Source organism: Lissotriton vulgaris, chromosome 4_1, assembly GCF_964263255.1.
Source record: "Lissotriton vulgaris chromosome 4_1, aLisVul1.2, whole genome shotgun sequence".
Classification (NCBI taxonomy): domain Eukaryota; kingdom Metazoa; phylum Chordata; class Amphibia; order Caudata; family Salamandridae; genus Lissotriton; species Lissotriton vulgaris.
In genome coordinates, this window is record NC_141691.1 from 1,853,532,191 (window position 1) to 1,853,557,872 (window position 25,682).

General features: G+C 47.2%; 1 protein-coding gene across 1 annotated transcript in view; it reads right to left on the reverse strand.

The window, feature by feature from the left end:
- SNTB1 (syntrophin beta 1) overlaps positions 1 to 25,682 on the reverse strand; it is a 570,439-nt gene that overhangs the window by 21,891 nt on the left and 522,866 nt on the right. The window contains exons 4-5 of the mRNA XM_086966166.1: positions 17,061 to 17,200; positions 11,047 to 11,243 (exon numbers count right to left, since the gene is read on the reverse strand). Coding sequence (XP_086822292.1) covers positions 11,047 to 11,243; positions 17,061 to 17,200 — 337 coding nt within the window. The remainder of the gene's footprint in view (positions 1 to 11,046; positions 11,244 to 17,060; positions 17,201 to 25,682) is intronic.

The window sequence follows — 25,682 nt, forward strand, 5'->3', positions numbered from 1 at the left end:
TGAAGGCCTCCTCGAGAGTGCTGTGTCTGGTTCTGAAGTCCTCCTCTAGTGTGCTAGTGTATTGTGTATGGTTCTGAAGGCCTTCTCAAGTGTGCTAGTGTGTTGTGTATGGTTCTGAAGGCCTTCTCTAGTGTGCTGTGTCTAGTTCAGAAGGCCTCCTCTAGAATGCTGTGCCTGGTTCTGAAGGCCTCCTCTAGTGTGCTGTGTCCGGTTCTGAAGGCCTCCTCGAGAGTGCTCTGTCTGGTTCTGAAGGCCTCCTCTAGGGTGCTGTCTGGTTCTGAAGGCATCCTCTAGTGTGTTGTGTCTGGTTCTGAAGGCCTCCTCTAGTGTGCTGTGTCTGGTTCTGAAGGCCTCCTCTAGAGTGCTCTGTCTGGTTCGGACGGCCTCCTCTAGGGTGCTGTCTGGTTCTGAAGGCATCCTCTAGTGTGTTGTGTCTGGTTCTGTAGGCCTCCTCTAGTGTACTGTGTCTGGTTCTGAAGGCCTCCTCTAGAATGCTCTGTCTGGTTCTGACGGCCTCCTCTAGGGTGCTGTCTGGTTCTGAAGGCATCCTCTAGTGTGCTGTGTCTGGTTCTGTAGGCCTCCTCTAGTGTACTGTGTCTGGTTCTGAAGGCCTCCTCTAGTGTGTTGTGTCTGGTTCTGAAGGACTCCTCTAGTGTGCTGTGTCTGGTTCTGAAGGCCTCCTCTAGTGTGCTGTGTCTGGTTCTGTAGGCCTCCTCGAGTGTGCCTTGTCTGGTTCTGAAGGCCTCCTCGAGAGTGCCTTGTCTGATTCTGAAGGCCTCCTCGAGAGTGCCTTGTCTGATTCTGAAGGCCTCCTCGAGAGTGCCTTGTCTGATTCTGAAGGCCTCCTCGAGAGTGCCTTGTCTGATTCTGGAGGTCTCCTCGAGAGTGTTGTGTCTGGTCCTGAAGCCTCTTCTAGAGTGTTGCGATGAAAAGGAGGGTACAAGGTGTTGTTGTAAGTAAAATGGTGAAAAAGGTGCAGTTGTGAATTTGATGTCTGACTGGGTGTTGTCCTAATAGAAGCATTATTAAGGGGTCTTCAATGGTGATGGTGGCTGCTGAGTGAGGACACACTCCTTATCAAAAAGCCACCCGGCATCTGCACCCTTTTCTGCTTGCTCTGTTCGAATATCACTGGTACCTTTACCAGCAGCCAGAAGCTAAGTGGGCGGCTCAACTGGGGCATGTGTGGGAAGGACCACAGCCCTCAATGGGCAGGCAGGCAGGATAGCCTCCTCCAGATACTCGGACCAGATAAATAACAGGAACATGTACAGTGTCAGTGCAGGCTTGTCCAACTCCCTGGTACTTACTGACCGGAAACAGAACCCACCATTGTTACTCCCTGGCAAAAATTAAACAGCAAGCGGCCAATCGGAATGCACCAATCCGATATTGCTTGCTGTGCTCGTTTACAATTAGATATCTAACCACTGAACTTTCATTACCAAAAAGAACCTTGTTCGAAGGGAATCAAAAGATGGAAGTATTATTTGTTAACTGTTCAGAATAAAGGATAGACTATCTGCAACACTTCTTATGCCACCAGACCGCGAGATGCTAGATTTAATAGAGAAGTGCAAACTACTATATAGTTCAAAATGTTTGGGTCAAATTCGTGATACTGATCCAAGGCTTTTAAATATATTATTATGTGTGCTTGCAGTTCCGATAAAACTGTGAGGTCGCGATATTGCCAAACTCGGCGATTATTAGAACCACATTTGTCTCAGCAGTCAAGTGTCTTTATTCAATGAAGCAAACTATACTTTTTCACCTACTCAGAACATTCTTCAGGAACAACACAATCTACAATTCCTAATTGGACAGCTTTACCCTTTACGTTCTTTAAACAGCCATGTTGCTATCTCACAAAGCCTCTCTGGCACTATTTGCTTAAATGCTTGTCCTTCTTTGATGTTTTTGACTTTGACAGAGTTTTTTTTTTTTTGAAAACCGTTATTACGGCAAGTATAGGTTACACAGCTTTTTTCACCTACAACCTGTATAGTCAGGCTGGCAGCTACAACATTCTCCTTGAAATATATTTCTCGCTGAGGGGATACAAGTCTGACACAGCAAGACGCCTACAACCCATCAGGGCCGGCCGCGTTAAATGCTATTGGGAGCTGTGTGAGAAAGCATTACGTAATACTGGAGATAATGATTGATATAGGACAGAGAATGCTTGAGGTTTCACAACTTTTCTATTTTTGTTTTTGTTTTTTAAATCCACTTCAACTTAACCGAGTAACCCGACAAACTGATGGGTCCATCGCTGACTGTTCTTCCTCCTGTGTACCCCCCATATCGGCCGTGTAAAAAGGAAGGAGAAGGGGGGGCCAATTCGAAGTACGCGGAAAAGGGAGGGGAGAGGAAGGGGGGTGTGACTGTTGATTAGATATTGAATTAGATTAGACGTGACTATCAATACATCATGCTAAATGTACATCCATTGGGTTAGTGGGGACGCGCTGAACCAGCTGGACAGCAAAGAATATAAGGATTTCACTATGAGTTCAACCCGCATAATTAAAATGAAATGTAGATCCCAAACATCGCAGATGTACAACGGGTGTCAATGAGTATAAGACAGGTATTTCAGTGTGCGGTAGTGCAGGTAGCATCGTACGTGACGGGTATGGCCTGTGTATTGGGGAGAACTTCAATGAGTGTTATGTATCAGGTGTGAGGTGCAGTATCTGGTATCGAAGGGGCGACCTCTTGTTGTGTCATGTCGTCGTCCGGCTGTGTGTTGGCCTGCAGTCGGAGAAGGTACGCGGTAAGTGGACACCATATGTCCTTGGGTCTTGATTTGTGGGGAAGTAACTCCGCGTGATTGTGCAGTTGGACTTGCCATGTGATCATTGTAGTCAGCCAATCTTTAAACTTAGGTGCTCGCCCCAGTCCCCAACGGCATGCCACATGCCGCTTTGCCAGGAGAAGGCCGAACGCAAAAAATTTACGGTGCGCAGTCAACTCGGGGCAAGCCTGTCCCAGCAACGCGACCCTCGGGCAGGGTGACACAGTCACTCCGACCATGTCGGACATGGCTTTAAATACCTCATCCCAAAAAGTCGCCACTGCTCGACACGTCCAGGCAAGGTGGAAAAAATCCGCGCCTTCGGCCTTGCAACGCAGACACCGGTCATCATCCCGGAGTCCAAAGCGATGTAGTTTGGCTGGGGTGTAATAAAGCCGGTGCAGAAATTTATAATGTACCAGTCTGAGGCGTGTGTTACCAGTCACTGCAGTGGTGTGCGCACAACTCTCTTCCCATTGTTTATCCGACATAGGGGCTTCTAGTTAGTCGTCCCAGTCTTGTCTCGCTCTAAGGGTGGGAGGGGATGGGGTTGCCTGTGTATGTTTGTAGAGCATGGAGACAACGTGTTTCGGGGTGTCAGATTGGAGTAGAGAATGAAGAGGCTGGACTGTATCCGGTTCATCCGGAAAGGCTGGGGTGACCGCCTTAACGCCCTGTCTCAACTGTACATATAGGAATGTATCCATGACAGAGGGGGATTCTTCACCAAAGAATTGCGCTGATGTGCGGAAGCTGCCCTGTAGATATAGGTCACCCCACGTGTGAAGCGCCAATCTTGTGAGCATTTTACGGCCTATTTCCTCACAGGTTATGCTAAGTCGTGGATCGTGTGCTAGGGTCATAAGTGGCGAGTATAGGAATGGCGTCCCCATGGCTTCCGCCAAGCGTCTCCAGGCAAGTATTGTGCAGTCAACCGTGGTTGGATCTCGATCTGCAATTTTGGCCTCGGAGTAGAGGTAGCCCGATGGTTGCATCGGCCTCATGTAGCCGTCTTCGACTGCCAGGTGTGCCATAAAAGGGGGGGATGAAGCCAGTATGCGGCAAAGTGGCCCTGTGCACAGTCGTAGTATCGCTGGAAGTTAGGTACATCGAATCCGCCCTGGTGGTAGGGTAGCATCAGTGTCATCAAGCCGATCCGGGCCTGTTTCCCACCCCAGATGAGATGCGACATTTGTGAGTTAAGTGTACGGAAAAAATGGACACCCGGATTATATGGGATATTAGTGAAGAGATACAGTAGTTTTGGTAACACTACCATTTTAATCAGTGAGATGCGTCCCGCCATAGATAGTGGAAGATGAATCCATCTGGTGACATTGTCCATCAGTTTGTCCATAACCGTCCCGTAATTGACCCTAATGAGCATGTCCCGTTGTCTAGTCACGGTTATACCCAAATATTTAATCTCCTCTGCCTCCCAGGTTAGAGGGTAATCAAGGGGAAATTGCGTGGTTTTGTCTGTCAGTGGAAATAGGGCTGATTTCGACCAATTGATTTGTATGCCCGAAATACCTCCGAATTTGGTAATTTCGTGCAGCAGAGGGTTCAAATTTTTCTGAGGTTTATGTACGTTAAGGGTCATGTCGTCAGCATATAATGCTATAAGTAATTGTCTTTCCGGGTATATGAGAGAGCGATGGCTGTGGTGTTGACGCAATTTGGCTGCCAATGGTTCGATCGCTATGGCAAATAGGACTGGGGACAACGGGCATCCCTGCCGTGTGCCACGGTGGATTTCTAAGGGGGCCGAGCGTGAGCCATTCAGCACCACTGAGGCCTGGGGCTGTCGGTATAGTAATCGAATCCAGTCTAGGAAACTGAAGGGAAAGCCCATTCTTTATAGTAACGCCGGCAGGTAGTCCCATTCTAGCGAATCGAAAGCCTTTGTGGCATCGAGAAAAATAGCGGCCGCTTCGCATGTGGGAGTTAGGTCTTGTATCACTGCTTGAAGTGTACGCAGATTATGGGACGTCGCACGATTCGGGACAAAGCCAGAATTTTAATATCCGAGTTTAATAGGGAAAGGGGTCGATATGAATCACAAGATTTCGGCGGCTTGCCTGGTTTTAGCAGTGATGTTATTAGGGCCTCGCGCATAGTGGTTGGCAGAATACCTTCCTCCAGAGCAGTGTAGTACACTTGCTGCAAGATCGGGGCTAAGATATGCATGTATGTTTTATAAAAATCAATTGGCAACCCGTCTGAACGCGGCGATTTCCCTGATTTCATGGACATTATGGCGTCTGTTATTTCCTCCAACTCGATTACGTGATGGAGAATTTTTTGTTGGGATGGGCCTAACCATGCGAGCGCAGTATCCTCTAAATAAGTGTTTACATTTATCGAAGTGGATCTCTGGGAGGTGTAAAGCGTAGAGTAATGCTCAGTGAGGACCCTAAGCTGGTCTGGCAAGCTCCTTTGGGGAACGTTGTGGTCGTCCAGTAGGGTAGTGATGTAATTGTGATATCTAGGGGGGTTAACAGTGGATGCTAGTGCCCTGCCCGGCCTATCCCCTTCCCCGTATATGCGTCCAGCATACGGTTTACCCTGGAACTTACATTCTTTCTCTGAGAGTTCTGCATAGTCATTAAGTTTCTCTCGAAGTTGAGCTCTGACTGCGTGGCCTGTGTGGGATTGTAAACATCCCGTTCTAGTTGTTTTAGTACTAGTTCGAGTTTATGCAACTCATCGCGCAGGGATCTGAGGACTCAACCCCCTTTAGCAATGCACCAGCCCCTTACTGTGACTTTAAAGGCCTCCCAAACTGTGGTCAGACTGGACACCGAAGATATGTTGCGTTCAAAAAAATCTTTTATGTCTTGTTGGAGTTCCGCCTTGAAGGCCGAATCAGTTAAGTGAGCTGGGTTAAGTCGTCAATTTAAGTAGGGGGAAACATCGAGGGGAATGCGCAGAGTTACCAATACTGAGGAGTGGTCAGAGAAGGTGCGGGCGAGGTGGGTTGCTTTAACCAGCCAAGGAGAAAGCCCCGTGGTGCAAAGTATGTAGTCCAGACGTGCCCAGATGGAGTGCACCGCTGAGTAGTGTGTGCCCTGCGCGTGTGTGGGGTGTATATGTCTCCAAGCGTCGATCAGGCGATGTTCCTCTACAATGTCCGACAGGGTGTGCTGAGTGCATGTGTAATGCACAGCCTGTGGGTGAGATCTGTCCATAGTTGGCCGCAGTGCAGTGTTGAAATCACCACCAAGGATGACGTGCGCAACCCCCATCGATTGGATTTTACCCCATAGCGTGAGGAGTGGTGCTGGGTCGTTCGTATTTCGCCCATAGTAGCATGCAAATAGGACTGTGTGTGAATAGAGCCTGCCCCATATCATGCAATATCTACCTCCCGCATCTGTCTCAGTACCAGCGGGAGTGAAGTGTACCCCTCGCCTGACCAAGATTGTGACCCCTCTAGCATAGTTGGAATATGACGAGAATACTCTGCTGGAGGCCCAGCGGGTTGCAAACAGTGGGGAACTACCTGACATTAGATGTGTTTCCTGAAGCATTGCGATGGAAACTCCCTGCCTATCTAAGTAGCTTAAGATCTGTCTTTTTTTTCCTCGGGTTGTTAAGACCCGTACATTCCACGAAATTAGTTGCAGCTGTTGGATTGGTTGTGTGTCTGTTACGTCACCCATCCCAATGGATACAGAAATGTGTAATATAAAAGCATGATATCAAGGTTCGTACTTGAAACAAAATCAACAGTGCGTCTAGAAACAGCATATCTCAGTCCAGCTCTCTCGACCCAAGACCATATCAGAGTTATTGTGGTCATGTGCATTAAATGTCGGAACTCCCACCCACCCACGCCGGCAACCCCAACCCGCCGGGGAGAGAGCGCCCACCCACCCACCCCAACCCAAGAGAACATTAAGAAACAACATCTCACAGCAAAAAGGAGCACTTCACATATCCCTACCCTTAGGAGGGAGGGGAAGTGTAGGGGTTCACCCATTGGGGGTTAAAACTAGGGGCACCAGACCTGCCAACCACCTCCCTTCTTTCACCCACTTTCGACCAGGCTTACCCCAGTCGATTCGTGTGGGATGGAGGTGGGTGATCGAGCAATTAATTATACCTTAGACCAGTAAGATTTAAAATAGCACGGAAACCTAACCAGGTTACGCAGGAGGCAGTCTTTACATACCCAGTGACCAGGGGCCGTGCGACCCCGAGGTCCCACAAATCAGCACATTAGGTTAGTCTTGTTGTGACAATGGTGACTGTGATCTGGAGCGTCTGCGAGTTGATTCCTCTCTGTGCTGTTCTTTCCTGCATTGTTTTAGGAAGTCCTCCGCTTGCTGCGGATTTTGAAACAGATGGTGTTTGCCTTGATGGGAGATTTTCAATTTTGCAGGATACAGCATGGCATACTGGATCTCCTGCGCTTGTAGTTTCTTTTTAACCCCAGCAAATTTGCGCCTGGCTTCTTGGACCGAAGGGGTAAAATCGGGGAAAAAGGACAGTATTGCGTTGCCATGATTTACAGTCCTCAGCTCTCTCGCGCGTCGCAACACTGCGTCACGGTCTCTATAGTTCAGAACGCGCAATGATGGGCCTTGGTTGGGACCCGGGAGGGGGGCGAGCTGCCAGGGATCTGTGGGCTCTCTCCACTATGAGGTGGGGGGAGAATGATTCTTTTCCGAACAGTTCCACTACTAGGTTTTCAACAAAGGGCTCCATTTTTCCAGTGTTGGTGGATTCTGCAAGGCCCAAAATAAGAACGTTATTGCGGCGAGACCGCGCCTTCAAATCCTCATTCTTGTCCGCTATTATTTTTAGCAGAGCAGCCTGTCCATTTGAGTGACTTGTTTGGTGGAAGATGTAGATCCGTCTTCCAATGTCGAAATCCTGTCTTCGGCCTCTTTAATCATTAGTCATTAGTCATGATGTTCCAACTTAGCCACCACACTGTCCATGCGTGTATTTATGGTGTCGATTTTGGAGTCTATTGTCGACAGGCTCTGCTTCATACCTAACAAGAGGGTTTTCCAGTCTTCCTCCTGTGGGGCCGACGTGGTAGGGCTGCCTCCGTCCTCCGGCGTCGTTTTTGACGACTTCTTGGCTTCAAATTGAATTTTCGACTGCCTGGCATCGCTGCGGCCCATGTCCCGCCTTGGCGTCCGCGACACAGTTACGGGTAGGGGATCCTCAATATCCTGCGCGGGTCAATACCAGGGGGATCTTATATGTACAAAGTTGGAGGCCGCAGAAGGGGAGGCGCCCTGAATCCCAGTCGTTTTTGTGAGTAAGACGAGTTTCCAGGCTTTCGTGGACAATTCTTCCAGCCAATATCCAGTCACCGGGAGGGGGGAAGGGCAAGCAATTATTAAAAGGCCCACGTTATTTTCGGGCGTACACCTCTCTCAAAGGAAGCGCCAGATGCCAAGGGAAAAAGTGCGGGAAGCGATCACATTGCGGACCGATGTCCCACGCAATGGCCGCCAGTAGCATAGGCCTTGCACAGTAACAGGCTGTGAGGAGGACAAGGGTGCCTAGCTGCCTTATCGGGAGTACGAGAAGGCACAGTGCGAATATCGTTGCACTCCAGCGCGAGGAAAGATCTCCCCCGATGGTTCGTTGCCAGGAAGCGAGAGGGCAGCGGCAGTTACCGGGCCTCTCTGAAGAATGTCTGCAAAGCTTCGGATATGGGGGAGCGGGGACCACAGGCCGTGTTGTGTGGGGGGGGGGCAAGTAGCCCATCACAGGCGTCAGGTAGCGTAGTTGCTGCGGTCAGGTCCCCGCAGGCCGTATGTACCTGTGGCGGCGCGGGGGGGGCCGTCCCCTGTAGATCGGGTAGCCTCCGTGGGGTACAGCAGGGGGGGCGGAACGCAGCACCACCACCAGCCGGGCGGGTCACCCAGGCGTCGCGCAGGTGGGCAGCAGGCGCGGGTGTCCAGCCAGCACTCCCCACAGCGCAACAGTCCAAGCGCCCGGCTGTAGAGTATGTCTGGTGCCCGGCCCTGGGGAGCGCGCGTGCAGTCCGGCCGCCCGCAGCCCCAGGGAGCCCTCTCCCCCGGCGCCGCTCACCTCCGGTAGAAGCTAGGTTGTCCCAGCGTCGGTCTCGCCTCCGGTCCGCCAAGCATTACTGTAGTTTCGGAGGGAAGCAGGCCTCTCACGTCCGCCTCGAGGAGGCCTCGAATCCCCGGATTTTCCCAGCAGGCTGGGCCGTCGCAGGGGCTCGATCTCACAAAGGTGGCAGCACACCCCAGACTCGTTGGCAGATATCTCCGTCTCCGGTTGTGCTACCCCAACATGATAGGTATCTCTGGGTGCAGCTCGATGTCCCGGACACAATGGAGCGGTGTTCTATCGGATATCGCCGGTCAGGATCACTGGAGGATGAGGAAGAGTGCTCGATCTGGCAGGAGCCTCACACCAGTGCGGCCATCTTGGTCTGGCACCCCCACTTTGACAGAGAGTTATCTGATTCTTTACTATTGAGTTACATTTATTCATTGTATCTTTATTTCGACAGTTTGTCATAAAAGAGTTCACAAATATTAACATTCTAAAAGTTTAAAACATATTACGCAAATTGTCCAGGTAATAAAAACAATAAAATATAAGCAGCCAAAAGGCGTTTATAATCACACACAATCCATAAGCAATGTAAAAAAGAACCGATCATTTCATCCAGTACCTATCTGAGGTATAAATTCATTCATGTATACATCATTGCAACAATTTTTGAAATAAATAGATCTGTATTCAAATAGTATTATTTAGGAGCCTTCTCTTATTTCACATAGCTGCCAGATATTTTGCTATCCCAAATACAATCACAGTGGAAAGATCTGTTTTAAAAATTCTGTATGCTTGCATACAATGTATAAGACATTCACCACTTCTACGGTCACCTTACATGACATATGTGGAGGAGACGAGGGTCAGGGGGAGGGGTTAGGGACAAGCACGTCCCCGGCATCCTTCCCAATGATCCAGTGCTTCTAAATGAGGGAGTCATTCAGTTATGATTAACAAACCTGGAGATTTTGAAACAAGCATAAAAGTAAGTTAAGGATAGAGCACGGCTAATCTCTGTGTTCGTCGGAATTATAATAATTGCCATACATTGGGTATAAAAGAAATCTAAAAATAAAATGGGCCCAATGTGGTAGTGTGGAGTGTGCAAATTAACTTATTTTAAAAAATGCGAGACTGCACTTTTAAGTATCTATATTTTCTAATATATAATATTTCTCATATTTTGATCAAATCTATGTACCGTGCCAGCCAATCAGCAGCACATTCGCAGGCACAAGATCTGGTTTTAGCATCATGTTGGACAGGTTTTGTAATCAGGATAGGCTACCACTTTTCGCAAGAAAGTATAGAACCAAACACTTTTTGTATAGCTCGTGTACAGCTTGGAATTCAGTTTAAAAATCCACAAAATCTGCTCTGTGGTATGAGTAAAACGAAATGGGAAGTCTGCACTAGAAGTTGGGAAATCAATCATGGTTGGACAGCCCTCCTTCCCCAGCCTCCATGAAAGGGAGGCAAGTTGATGGCTCATCTGAATGGCTGCCCTCAAGCATTCAGAACTGGGCTCTGTGATTAGGCCATTCTGATTGGCTGTTGTACAGCCATTCATAATGGTACGGTGTCACAGATAGGATGGACATATAGACAATGTTGCAGCCGTTTGTGACCTGTTGTCTCATATGATAATTATTTTTATCTTTCTAGTGGAGCAGAAGTAAACTCTAAAAATGATAGATTGAGCCGATGAACCAGCTCACATTCCACACACAAAAAAATGTCACCTCTGACTCTGATGTATTCTTATTATTCTAGAGATGCTGCCAGCTTGAGCTCCATTGGGTGTAGGAGTCGGTCCTTTGTACAAGTGACCCTCCTTGAGGAATTGAAAGGCGTCCACTCCAACACACACCTCCCTAAATCCGTATACAAAATCCAGAGAAGCTAATTGGTTGTATAAAGATGGACATGGGAGGAAAAAGCAGCGAGACACCTGATTCGTGACATCTCTCTCACCCTCCAAAGAATCAATGCTGTTCCATCGGAAACAACATCTTCAGGAAGCGGTTGAGTGAAACTCGTAATGTCCGCAATTCAAAGAAAACAGCCTCAGAGGTGATAGGTTGGGCACAGAAGAACTAAATGGGCCTATGAAAATGTAACTAAATGAATATGCAATATATAGAATGCCTTTAAACATACACAAGGATGGCCCTTTGGGCAGCACTTACGGGTTGCGATTTCTTTAATGAGCTCGGCGGAGTTGTGGCAGCCCTGCACTATTTGTCGTGTCCATAGTGATAGGTCTTTATGCGTCTCGGCCCTGAATAGGTGTGTTTCAATCCCTTGCCGTGTACCTGTGCGAGTGGCAAAGGACAACTCTACTCCAGGCTGCGGAGATCCCTTGGAAGGGCTGGAATGGACCAACCTGAAACGAAAAGAGACAATGAGATTGTGTACTGGGATGTGCAAGTCCATTTCGCCTGTTGACTGGTCCTTCCAAAGCAGCCATGATTATTCGCCTGTTCTTCAGCAAACGATAATCCTTGGATCAACCTTAATGTGTTGAACACTGAAGCTTGTTTTAAGGCTCTTATTTCCAGGCTCTGAGGAATATAAAGAACCTTAAAAGGCACAAAATCCTGGAGTGCAACAACATAATACAATAACACACAACATAAGACAATACAGTAATACCTTACCCTGTGGATTTTAAGTTTCTAATAAGTCCAAAGGCAGTGAAGCTGTTTTACTTCGGCCTAGCGTAGAGTAGTAACCTCTACAATCACAAATATCAGTGAACAGCCCTTTCACTCTCTCCTCTGATGTCTGCCATCCCTCTGCGGCCCCTCACGAACCTTTCTTGCTCACCGAACTTTCGCACTGATTATTTTGTCAACCTATCCAAACCTATAGAACATCATTACCCTGTAACTCAAAGTGATGTTTGACCTAAAATTCCGCTGTTATTGCTCATGTGATGTTACAAAACAACAACAGTTCATTTGGTGTGTTTCATAATTGAAATTGAAATATAATGCATTTCCTTTGTACATTCAGCAAATGAATGCTTTGTACATGGAAGGCAATTAGTCTCAGCTAAAATTGTTGACGAAAACACAGCTACTGGGCCTGATTTAGAGTTTGGCAGAGTGGTAGAAGTAATCAGTCCAGTAATTGTACAGCAGCGTCTTTACAGGATGGAACACAGTATTACTGTGTAATCGAGCATGCTTACGAGCAGTCTGCAACAAGTGAAGCTCTGGCCAAGAAGTTAGCAGTCCACAAGCTAATGATTTCGATTTTAATAGTCTTGTTCTTTTAAAACCTACCAATGCACAACTAGTATGTATGTTTGTTTACCACCTTACTTCAGAAGGCATATAGAGGTAAGTTGGTTTGTTGTGTGCCTCTCTTCCACTTCAAATAGAAATGTGAAAAAAGTGACAGGCATTACACTGAGAAAAATTCAATATCTGGTTGGTATTGGCAAAGCCAGTAGGTCTGGTTCTGGCCGACAGCCTTTTAGCTTTGTCACTGCATGTTATGTTTTGTCATAGTTTTTGCAAAACGTTATTGCTGGGAAGCTGCCAGCTTACCCATTGCCCCGTGCTGTATGCGGTCATGGGCAGAAGAATAATATGAATGACACATTCACCCACCCACCAAACACTTGAGGGCTGTGGGGGAGGGGGGCAAGGCCCCTGTGGCCCCAGCCAGCTCCCTGCATGCACCCATCCTGGGTGCATCAGGGGCTGGCATTTAGTGGCGGCTCCTCGAGGGAGTGCTGAGGGGCGGTGAGGCAGGGCGGACGAGGGCCAGGGTGGGGGGTAGTAGACTCCGACATACGGCCGAACGGAGTTAAATAAATAATAAATAAATAAAACAAATTACTTCGCCATTTGCAGCGCGCGCAATGTAATTTGTTTTATTTATTTACTTAACTCCGTTCGGCTGTATGCTAGAGTTTACTACCCCCGCTATTATAATAAATGGGGTGACCCAGTTAAGTCAAAGGACCTGGGTGTTGATCGATATAGAAAACAGTGGTCCTAGACACTCCTTATTTATACTCCATTTTATACCAGTTGATGAGTATAAAATACTTGTAGGCACATTAAGGCGAAAACATAAACAAAGTTATTAGCCACTTCAAGATGACTAGCAAGATTCAATTTATTCATTTATGATAAGTATTCATCCAAAAAGTACTAAGCCATAAATTCAAAAGCATAATATACAATTTGTAATATCCACACAGTTATTATCAAGAAGAAGGGGGTTTGAAAATAAGTGCTCATGTGAAGAATAGACAAGAAGGAGATGGATATCATCAAGAGGGTAATTCGAATAAGTTAATGCATAAGAGATCCACCTAAAAGCTTGACAAAAAGTGGTATCCCTTAGGAATTCCGGCCTACCCCTGTATACAAATTAAAATACAGTACATTTCATTCATCAGTTTTTTTCCATCACAGCGTAACCTCATCTGTGATTCATGTATGGGGGGGTCAAGATAGGGTTGTTGACGTTTCGACCCTAATGCAAAAGGGTGAGTGGATTCCTCTGCTGCCAGTCTTCCTCAGGATGGGGGGAGGGGGTACCAGTGTGCACAGTGCGGTGAGGAACCAAGAGATTACTTCATGGTTCTATTGGTTTCAATCCTGTTGATTCGTCATGTAATGGGGTTGATTTCCCAGCGCCGCTGTGTGGAAGAGTGGCGTGAGAACGTCTGGACATGCATCAAAATTGTTCGAAGTCTTAATTGTGCAGGTCGTCTCAGTGCATACAGCGTGCCACATCTGTCGGTATCTCTGTGAAATGCCGCAGCACTCCCTCGAGGAGTCAGCACTGCTGACAGTGTTACTGCCCAGAGGGAGCAGCTTTTTTTTTTATCTTCTCCCGCCGGGTGGGAGCTTTCTTGCCCGTAGGAGCGCAGGAAGAGTAAGTAAGTCAACTCCCACGCTGCAGGAGCTTTGAAAATACTCTCGCCATCTGAAAGCTGACTTACTTTCCCTGCCCACGCTCCTGCGAGCAGGGATACCATTTAGTACCAGGAATGGGCTCCCTGGGACACAGTATTTGTGTTGTCCCTAGCGGATGGTTTCCCGGGGCCTTTTAAGGCTTTGGAAGGGTGGGGGGGGGGGGGGGGGGGGGGGGCGGCGCGTGCCCTGCTCCCCTTTTTTAATTAAATTGTCCCTGAAGACTGGGGTCCACTCCAGAGGGCAGTACTCAGCCTACGGAAGGGGGCCGTGCACCCCCACCCTTATCTTTTCACTTTGGCCTCGGGGATGGGGTCCTTGGGCCTCAATAAGGCTCGCGGAGGTGGGCCCCCTCTTAATTTATCACTGTGGCTCTTGCCCACCATTTCTTTTTTGGGGATGCCACAAACCCATGGGAGTTTAGCTGAATTACATATTTCTTTTAGTATTTCTTTTAAATTCCATTTACCTCAGAGAGATTTACCTACCCTGTTCCCTTACATTATTTTCTTACTAGAACTTCAGGACAGGGGGTTAAGTCCCTGAGTCCTGTAATGGCTGCTGCAAAAATGTCTAAGAAGTTGCGGCCAGCCAATCAGTGCAGGAACAAGATGGCACAAAGGAAAAATAACCCCCTAGGCCTATAAGAAGGCTGTATTGCTTTTTAAATTGGGTTAGAAGGACACTTGCTCAAACCCAACTGTCCAGATATACAAATATTTTTGTCCCTTAATATCTTAACCCCTCCCATGCTGATGACGAGCTCAGCTCGCCATCAGCTACGGTGCTCGTGTGCTGATGACGAGCTGAGCTCGTCATGGACGTTAGAACGCTCACACGCGGGGATAATTCCCCTGCTGTGCGAGCGTTCTAAAGGAACGGGGGCGTGGCCGTGACGAGCTGAGCTCGTCATCAGCACACGAGCAGCGTGGCTGATGACGAGCTGAGCTCGTCATCAGCACTGGGGCGCTGTGCACGCCCCCCTTCCCCCAGCACAGCGGGGGAATTACCCCCGCTGCGAAGGGGTTAAAAACTGCTGAATGGATTTACACCAAATCACAAAAAGCACGCTTTCTGTACCAAGATCTAGCTTCTTGACAATTTTGGTGTAATTCCCTTCAGTAGTGACTTCCATTAAGCAAATTAAAAACAAAATACATTGCAACGTTCAGATTACATGATATCGGGAGAGGGGCAATAGTCATCAATGTCTGTAGGAAATCATTATCGAAATGCCACCTAATTCCAAATAGCATCTCCTAAATCGAGTCAGCAGCTGATACTTTGTAATGTTGTTGTCCTTCAAATGTGTTCACGTGAGTTCTCTGAGTGAGTCTTCCAGAATGTGTCCACACTGTAATCTCTGAAACGGGAAAACGATCACGTTCACACTGACTGGTTACTCCACCGAGGCAGGCGTGTGCAGCGTGAGATAAAGTTGCAAAGGCGAGGCCAGATATATAGTTACAATTAATGCTGACTCCGTTTATTTCATTTGTTAGTGTTATTTAACCTGACCAACTTGACCTTGATTCCGCTGTGAACTCGAATTGCCTGATTTTGTTTTTTAAGTTCACAATCTAGGTTTTGGGTGGCCCTTCTCTGCTGTCACAACTCCCCCCCCACCTCACTCAACACCATCCCAGGCCTCGTCGCCACGGCTGAACTGGGATTTAAAAGCAGTCCTGGGGAGTTATTCAACGTCGGCCTCATACCTCACGGGCGAGCATAGAATGCAAGCCCAGCTCTGTGCAGGGTTCGTCCCCACTATGTGTTTTCTCATGATGGGTAAACGTGATCTTACAAGTAAATGGATTAAAAGGGTGATATGATGTCCGGGTCAATCCGAAGAGTCACGCCTGCCGCGTGATGTTTGCCCTGCTCTAGTCTCCACACTGCTGCTCACTTTCCACCAGCGTAACCCTGGTTTGTGGCGTTTATGCTTGCAAAGTCCCACACTCTGCTAACCCCTCCTCTCGCCTCGAGACACTGAAATGTTGAGGTTGTCACTTGGCTCAGCACGCACCGTGCCCACGCATGCGCACTGTACTCCACGTTACCAGAAGCAATGAGCACCACTGGGACATCCGGGAAGTTTATGGGAAGTGGTGATTGGCTGGTGCTACCTCCAGATGGCGCCAAGCAGATGAAGGTTCAGAAGAACGTGTGTGAATCAAAGGGGCTTTAGCAGTGCACTGTCCTGCTCAGGAGTCCTCCCAGACCCGCTTTAGCTGGGCACTCCAAGTATTTACAGACAATGAAAAATGCTGCTGACACAGTTTCTTCAGGAAGAGTGCCAGTGATTGATTGAGGGGTTCTGCAGCATTACCCCCAAGTGGCAGCGAAAGAGAAGACCAACATGAAAGACAGAAGAGAACATGGCAGGAACAGATGTATTTTTACTAAATCATGAAATACCAGGGAGCAGTTTTCTTTACAAAGATTGGATTGTAAACTTTCCCGGAGTTTAGGGCCAAAGCAGGAGAAATCAAGGCCTCCTACCTTGGAACTGCCGATGTTGGGCATCAAAAAAGGCTCTCAGTAGCGGAGCGCGGGGAACTGGGTGGTATGTAGGGAATGAGTGTGCGTTAATTATAAGGCAGGCCTGTACCACAGAAGCCTCAATAACAAAAGCAGAGAGCTTTGGAGGTGATGCACCTTCAATCAGGCGCCAATGGGGCTCCTAAAGAAGATAGGAAACTGATGAAAAACGATCAGCATGGTACACATCCAGCATCAACACCTCAAGTATAACAACGGGTGGACTAGAACCACGAAAAGGATACACACTCTTTAATGACCACAGGTCACACATCATAATGCAAAAGTTGAAAGAGGATATCAGTAAACTGTCTTTGATACAAGGGGTATTGATGCTGCCTTTGATACAGGTGGTATTGATGCTTTCAGCCCTTCCTCTCATGGCATCTGTCTATTTATTTGCTGTTGTGTTCACCCATCCTTCTGATCCGAGACTTAACTGTCCCTTTATCACCATTCACCTCTTCTACAACTATCATGTTTCTTCACTCTTTCCATGCATCTCCCATTCAGCCACCCCATTCTTTTGTGTATGTTCTCCATTTATCTATGTCATCCGTATGTCACCTGTTGGACTCTCCTACCAATGCTCTTTCCTTCCATCTGTGCATGCATCTGTCTCTGTGTTCACCCGCTGGGTCACTGCCCGCTTCACTGGTCTGCGGGTATAACCTAATCTGCTTCTACCAGCCTATCATCAAAAATAAAGAGTCTCTCCAGACCTGGTGGCCAGCAGGGGGTAGCAGTGGATGGGGTTGGACCAGGCCTCCTTCATACGTGGCATGCTGTCATAGAGTAAGAGATCCTTCTCGGTCAGTATGACTAGCACAGGCTTCCATCGCTTGTCATTCTCCCCCGGTACCTGCAACAGAACAAGTTATCGTGAGAGTAAGAATGCAACAGGAGTAAATAGTGTTTTACAAGCAAACTATGGCTCTTCTGGTAAAGCTAATATTGTACTTGGTTTTCATATTTAATAAGCTGGTTTCATCCTTTGGTCACTGATATTATATGATTTTCCTACTTCACCCTATTACTGTATCAAAGATCACAGGAAGGACATAGTGTCCTATTGGTCATTCTCAGTCAAACCACTTCACGCCTCCTCAACAATTATGAGATCCACATCCCAGGTGATCGGTGGTAGGTGCAAAGTGCGATGAAGTGCACTTTGCACAGAATACACACACTTCAAGTTCAAGGACATTCCCAATAGCAAAACCATTGTCTCCCAAAAGTGAAGGTCTCCGCTCCCAAAATATGCGATTACGGATAAGGAGTTGCCTGCCAGCGTATCCAAAGAAAACTGGGTGCTTCAGATTTTTTTCCCAGATTATTAATTAAAACACATAAATAATTGCACTGTTATATATACATATACATACATTAATTATATACATGATACATACAAAAAATGTAAAGAATTAATAAAAAAATTTGTTTTAGGCAATGGGTAATAAAAAATTTACATGTTAATATCTATTTAACATCTGGAAGTATTCAAATATAATGTTGGAGCTGGACAGAACAGAACAACACAGAGGTTGAAAATTGGCAATACAAATAATGATGATCATTCACTCATTTCTGGTACTCAAGCTCCTAGAAGTCTTCCAAGATGAGTTTGAGCAGTTCCTTTTGACTTCTTTGATTTCCGTAATTTCTAAATATAGTACTGTGGTTTTAATCGTATTTTAGGAGATGGGGTATTTTAAGATCTGGTACTTTAGATTGTGGTATGTGTGAAATGAAGTACTCAGTGAACAGTGTGATTTAATGTTATTTTGTGGGGTATATAAAGTCACAACTACATGTAACGTTTGTTTTAATTTTTACCTGTACTTTTATGCTATGGAAGCCTAGCAAAATGACGTTTAATGACTGACTGACTTCTTTGATTAAAATATACATTTTCTACTTAAGCATGTTTAGCTATTTCAACTAGCAAAAGTGTCAGTATTCAGTAGTTTGGTGTATTTACAGTTTTGAATATAAATGCATTTGCCACCATTATAATTCAATGTCAAGATCATACCCTCTAGCAAAGCTCGTGTCTTCACAAATAACTTCTAAATGTAGAGGTCTAGCATTAAAAAACAAGTGACTACAGACGATGAGTCGCCTAAGTGCCCTCCTTTAGAAACTGGATCCTTCTGAACCTTTAGTGAAGAAGGTGGTCTCATTAATAAGTTGGGCCCTCGTAAATAGCTCCTTTAATACTTTAAACTGACTGAAGATGAGAGGGGAGCTGGATATAGGTCACAACCAAGCTATGTCCCTAGAGAGATGGCAACAGGAGCAGGTTTCATGCTCATCCAAGTAAAAGGCCTCCACAGGATGAAGTACACCAGGGTTCAACTGTTAACGTTTGGTAGAGTCCAGGCGCCTACATGCTGATGGGAGCAGGGCAGTACATTCTACCATGTACTATATCTATGTGCTAAAATAAACACTCTGGAGCACCAGTATCCTGAACTTTTTTTTATGGGGGGGGGCTTTTATATGGCGCAAACTCGACCCAAAGGTTTCAAAGCGCTTTTCAGAGCTCCAGTTGTGTTACAGATGGACACATTCATTTTGTTAGGTACTGGGAGATTAAGTAATTTGCCCAGAATCACAGGCTATTGAGCGTCCCTGCCAAGGCTCAACCCCAGTTCCCTAGCTTCGAGGTTCACCACTCTAGCCGTTAGGCCATATGGTAGGTGTCCTGGGAGTTCTCATTCCTCTCTAGGCTAGGCTGGGTGAGAGATTGGGGAGAGGAATTGGCCTAACGGCTAGGGCGGCCGACCTCGAATCTGGGGAACTGGGTTCGAGTCCCAGCAATGATGCTGAACATCCTGTGATTGTGAGCAAATCACTTAATCTCCCCGTGCCTCACAAAAATGAATGTGTCCCCATGTAACGCAACTGGTGCTATGTAAAGCACTCTTATACCCGAACCTGGGTCAAGTTTACGCTATATAAAACTTTATTACAAAATCAAAATTAAATTAAAACTAATATGCGAAAGTGTGTAGGGCCAGCAGTGTGTGAGTAGAGTGTGTGTGAGTAGAGAGTAAGCTTTGTGTGTGTGCACATTAAGCTGTTTATGTGCATTGCGAGTGGTGTATGTGCAATGTGTCCAATGTTGGCAGTGTATCTTTGTGCAGGGAGAGAGATGTGTGTGCCCGGGTAATGTGGGCAAAGTGTAAGAATGGTCTGTGAGAACAGGGTGAGTGGTTTGTGGGTGGTTTATGAGTTCAGTGTGAGAGGTAGGTGAGTGCAGAGTGAATGACGGATGGATTATCGGTGAGCAAGTGCTGGATGAGAGATGTATGTGTGTGTAACCACAGGGGAGCAGTCTCCGAGTTTAGTGTGAGTATTGTGTGAGTTCAAGGTAAGCAATATCTGAGTGCAGGGTGAATGTGAAGAATGAGGTGTGTCTGAGCGCATGGTGAGAGGTGTCTGAGCGAGGATAGTGGTGTCTGAGTGAAAGGTGAGTAGTATCAGAGTGTAGCATGGGTCTGGGGAATGAGGGTGTCCACGGGAATGCTGAAAGGTGTCTGAACAATGGTAAAAGTGCCTTATTGCAGACTGTGTGCTGTTTGAGTGACAGGTGCGTGGTGTCAGAGTGCAGGTTGAGCGACACATGAGTGCATGGTTTCAGGGGCGGCCTTAGGCATGTGCAAGCTGTGCACCTGCACAGGGCCACCAAACCCCAGGGGCCACCACGCCAATATATATCCTTAATATAATAATCCTCTGAGGATGGATACTTATTTGCATGGCGGCCCCTGGCAGGGATGTGGCGGCCTCCGGCTCTGTTCCACTTCCAAACACCCTGACCCCCCCTCGTCACTGGCCTCCGCGCTCCACCCCGCACGGACCCCCTCTTCCGGGGTCCCCTACCTACGCTCCGTGCCCAGGGCCGCCATGAGCCTAGAGCCGCCCCTGATGGTTTGCAGTGTTTGAGTGCAGGCTGAGAGGTGAGTGAGGGGACAGGGTCATCAGTGCATGATAGAGAGTGAGTAATGTGAATGTGCAAGGTAGGCAGTGTGTGGGTGTAGGATGAGCGATGCATATGTCTAGGGAGAGTGCTTTGTGAGTGCAGGGTGGTGGTGTTGGAATGTGTAAGATGAGATGTGGGAGAGTGAAGGTTGAGCGGTCAGAATGAGTAGTGTTTTAGTGGTTTGTCAGTGCATGATGAGAGGTGTGTGAGTAGTGTCTGAGTTAAGGATGAGTGGTGTTAGTGTGCAGTGTCAGTGGTGGGTGAGTGCAGGTTGAGCATTGGGTGGGGACAGAGTGTGAGGTGTGAGTTTCTATGTAACCTCACACCTCAAAATCATCTGTCCTCACCCAATGCTCAACCTGCAATCACCCACCACTGAGAGTACACACTAACACCACTAATCCTTCACCCAGACACAACTCACAAACATATCATTATGCACTGACACACCTCTAAAACACTACTCATTCTGACCTCTCAACCTTCACTCTCCCACATCTCCTCTTACACAAGGGACGTGGTGTGTCAGTACAGGGTAACCACACAGTGAGTTATGGGTAAGAGGGGAATAAGTGCAGGGTTCACAATTTGTGTGCGCTGGTTAAGAGGTGAGTGGTGTGCCTGTGTGACTGCAGGGTGAACATGTGTCAGGTGTAACCATGTGAATGCAGAGTGAGTGGCATGCTTTGGTGAGTGCAGAGTGTAGCATGTTAAAGTCAGACCTATTGCAATTGCCAGTGCTTGTTGCAGATGTGTTTGTGCCTTCACATAGGATCCTCAGGCCACTCTCAATAAGTGCCCCTTTCACATACTCAGTATATGTGACCTTTCTGTGCCCTCTACGTGGCCTGGTTCTTGCTGAACCTGTTTGCTTAAAAGATGTTGTTTGCCCTGCAAGTGTGGTCAACCAGTACAGGGGCTGGTTGTGATATTGTGTTACCACAGACTTAAAGGTGGCTGGAGGCGCTCGAAAGGTACACCTTCCCAGTGCACCAAGGAGAGGCCATTCTGAAGACACCGATGCTTCTGCTCTGTACGATGGTTGCTTCCGTGTCTTTCATTCATAAATCACTTCCTACCTAATACACAGTGGACCTTCGAGCTCAAACACCAAGGAAGATTGCATTGTGCACATTGTGCAAGACTTCTCTCGCTTACCCTTTCTCTCGAGGAGGCCGTTTAATTGGTAATTTTCTAAAAGTGGGAGAGAGCATGATGATTTTATGGATAAGAACCAAGATAACACTAATCCCTCCTGGCACTAAAGTACATTCTCCAGGACCTTATCTCAGTGTTTTAAGCCCTGGAGAGGACATAACCTCCTTCCCAGACTTGAGAATTAAAGTTCTGGGAACCAGTCAGTACAAGATCTACTGCAGACGAAGAGTGCTGTGGCAGAACTGTCTCCAGTGCACAAAAGGTGGGTTCCACACTTCGGTCAGCTTCAGGGGTCTGTGAAGATTTGATTATGTGATTATGGTGGATGGAGTTTTCCGTGCGTAATTCGCCGACTCTCTCACTCTTTCCTTCGCGAAGCACGCGCCCGGGTTTCTCTGGTGAGTTTTAGATGTGGCACCAAAGACTCACAAGGATTTTGTGTCCGAGTGGATACTTTCCTCAGCTTTTTTCCCTAAAGCATACTCCAAAGCCATGTTGCACTCGTGGCTGTCTAGAGCTCTGTACTTGAGTCCACGCCTTGCTTCGCTTCCCGAGCAAGGGACTGACACAAGTTACACTTGCGTGCAAAATACTTGCAAAACTCCTGATTTTCACAGGAAAGCTCAAATTGGTTGGAGCTTCTAGACCTTCGAAAATTTTTGTAGTTTTTGTGAGAAATACCTGATGAGTGTGAGAAAACGTGCACTGGCGGTTATTAGAGCTAAAACTTAGCAGCCCAGGTGCAGCACAGGTGCTGACCTTGAGAAGCATCCACTGTTAGGTCTCTTTACCTGCGGTTATTAGAGCTAAAACATAGCAGCACAGGTGCAGCACAGGTGCTGGCCTTGAGAAGGTTCCACTGTTAGGTCTCTTTACCTGCGGTTATTAGAGCTAAAACATAGCAGCACAGGTGCAGCACAGGTGCAGCACAGGTGCTGACCTTGAGCAGGTTCCACTGTTAGGTCTCTTTACCTGCGGTTATTAGAGCTAAAGCATAGCAGCACAGGTGCACCACAGGTGCTGACCTTGAGAAGCATCCACTGTTAGGTCTCTTTACCTGCGGTTATTAGAGCTAAAGCATAGCAGCACAGGTGCACCACAGGTGCTGACCTTGAGAAGCATCCACTGTTAGGTCTCTTTACCTGCGGTTATTAGAGCTAAAACATAGCAGCACAGGTGCAGCACAGGTGCAGCACAGGTGCTGACCTTGAGCAGGTTCCACTGTTAGGTCTCTTTACCTGCGGTTATTAGTGCTAAAACATAGCAGCACAGGTGCAGCACAGGTGCTGACCTTGAGAAGGTTCCACTGTTAGGTCTCTTTACCTGCGGTTATTAGAGCTAAAACATAGCAGCACAGGTGCAGCACAGGTGCTGACCTTGAGAAGCATCCACTGTTAGGTCTCTTTACCTGCGGTTATTAGAGCTAAAACATAGCAGCACAGGTGCAGCACAGGTGCAGCACAGGTGCTGACCTTGAGCAGGTTCCACTGTTAGGTCTCTTTACCTGCGGTTATTAGTGCTAAAACATAGCAGCACAGGTGCAGCACAGGTGCTGACCTTGAGAAGGTTCCACTGTTAGGTCTCTTTACCTGCGGTTATTAGAGCTAAAACATAGCAGCACAGGTGCAGCACAGGTGCTGACCTTGAGAAGGTTCCGCTGTTAGGTCTCTTTACCTGCAGTTATTAGTGCTAAAACATAGCAGCACAGGTGCAGCACAGCTGCTGACTTTGAGAAGGTTCCACTGTTAGGTCTCTTTACATGCGGTTATTAGAGCTTAAACATAGCAGCACAGGTGCTGACCTTGAGAAGGTTCCACTGTTAGGTCTCTTTACCTGCAGTTATTAGTGCTAAAACATAGCAGCACAGGTGCAGCACAGCTGCTGACCTTGAGAAGGTTCCACTGTTAGGTCTCTTTACCTGCAGTTATTAGTGCTAAAACATAGCAGCACAGGTGCTGACCTTGAGAAGGTTCCACTGTTAGGTCTCTTTACCTGCGGTTATTAGAGCTAAAACATAGCAGCACAGGTGCAGCACAGGTGCTGACCTTGAGCAGGTTCCACTGTTAGGTCTCTTTACCTGCGGTTATTAGTGCTAAAACATAGCAGCACAGGTGCAGCACAGGTGCTGACCTTGAGAAGGTTCCACTGTTAGGTCTCTTTACATGCGGTTATTAGAGCTTAAACATAGCAGCACAGGTGCAGCACAGGTGCTGACCTTGAGAAGGTTCCGCTGTTAGGTCTCTTTACCTGCAGTTATTAGTGCTAAAACATAGCAGCACAGGTGCAGCACAGCTGCTGACCTTGAGAAGGTTCCACTGTTAGGTCTCTTTACATGCGGTTATTAGAGCTTAAACATAGCAGCACAGGTGCAGCACAGGTGCTGACCTTGAGAAGGTTCCACTGTTAGGTCTCTTTACCTGCAGTTATTAGTGCTAAAACATAGCAGCACAGGTGCAGCACAGCTGCTGACCTTGAGAAGGTTCCACTGTTAGGTCTCTTTACCTGCAGTTATTAGTGCTAAAACATAGCAGCACAGGTGCAGCACAGCTGCTGACCTTGAGAAGGTTCCACTGTTAGGTCTCTTTACCTGCAGTTATTAGTGCTAAAACATAGCAGCACAGGTGCTGACCTTGAGAAGGTTCCACTGTTAGGTCTCTTTACCTGCGGTTATTAGAGCTAAATCATAGCAGCACAGGTGCAGCACAGGTGCAGCACAGGTGCTGACCTTGAGCAGGTTCCACTGTTAGGTCTCTTTACCTGCGGTTATTAGGGCTATTGTTCTTTGGAGTCCGACTTTGTTAAATTAGTTGAAAATATGTTTGTGTATAAAATGTATAGTTCAAATGAGCTATAAAAAAAGACTTGAAGAGCTCTTTAAATAACAGTGGCGCAGTAATGGGAAATTAGGTAAACACTGGTAAGTGAAGCCAGGTAATTGTACCTGGTGAATCAGAATTGCTGGGTGCGCTCTTTACCAGGCGCTCAATCACCGTCCCACTGGATTTAGATTTGCGTGGTCAATGATGAAACAAGATGGAACAATGCCCTATTTCAGGGATATGGAAATCAAAATAATCTGCTGCTTCTTCAAAGTATACTCAGTATGTGGTGAGTATATACATAAGTGTATTGAATACAGCTATGGAGTTATATATTAATGCTAGTATCTTCAGACCTTGGAAAATTAAAACAAACTCAAAGAAATCTTCTTGTGCTGATTTCAATCGAAGAATTGTAGGTCTCGCGCCACACTCCTACGATATAAACCACCCATTAGGAGACCGCCTGTCATGCCGATGGGGTCTGTAACAGCAGTGACCTGTCCTATTGGAATTACAGGCTCTGTGGAAGCACTTCCAGCCCAGTGCATTTACTGGATACTCCACCTGTTCAGCACAGGGTGGAAGGCGGAGTCTCCAGATAAAATACTAGGGGCAATGAGGAACAACATGGGAATCTTGCCCAGAATTGCTGAGTCCCCCAGTGCCATCGGAATTACCACCAGCCGCATTACCAGCGCATTCAGAATGAGGCCCAGAAGTAATACTCTTTGTTCAGGCATAGTGAGAGGGCCACCCTTGAGTGGGTGTGTTCTTATGCGCTGCACCCATCACACTTCCTCTATGACGCCTTTTCTCGTTTTACAGGTATATATAGTTGACACCACAGTCGGATTACCGGCTTTTGAAGCGCGTGATCCCAGGTGTAGCCAGGCAGTCGGTGCTTCTATACAAATATCGACTGAGGTCAGTAAGCTTGCTCTTGCCACGGAGAGGCATCAAAGGATATGTTCTGCTGTGGGGAGTCACTGTACTTGTAGACTTAAGAGGCGTACTATGCGAAGAATGTACCAAATTGTGTGGCCTCCCAGGTTGGAATGATTTTAAACAGTCCTGTCTGTAAAAAAGATCTCAGGTTGCCAATACTGCAAACTGGTCGTGCAGGACTGGGTGGATGGTGAAGACTGACCGTTTCGGAGTAGGAGCACGAGGTTGCATATTGGGGTTGGACTACCAAGATTTTGATATAGTATGACAGGTTGGAGAAGGGTCAGAAGACACTGAGGACCTGATTCACAAAGGGCCTCCTCACTCGTGGGTGAGTCCCCGCAGTCATGGGGAAGTCTCCATACTCTGGGCGAAATCTCCACAATGAGGATTCTCCACACTCAGGCAGAATCTAAACACATAGATTCTCA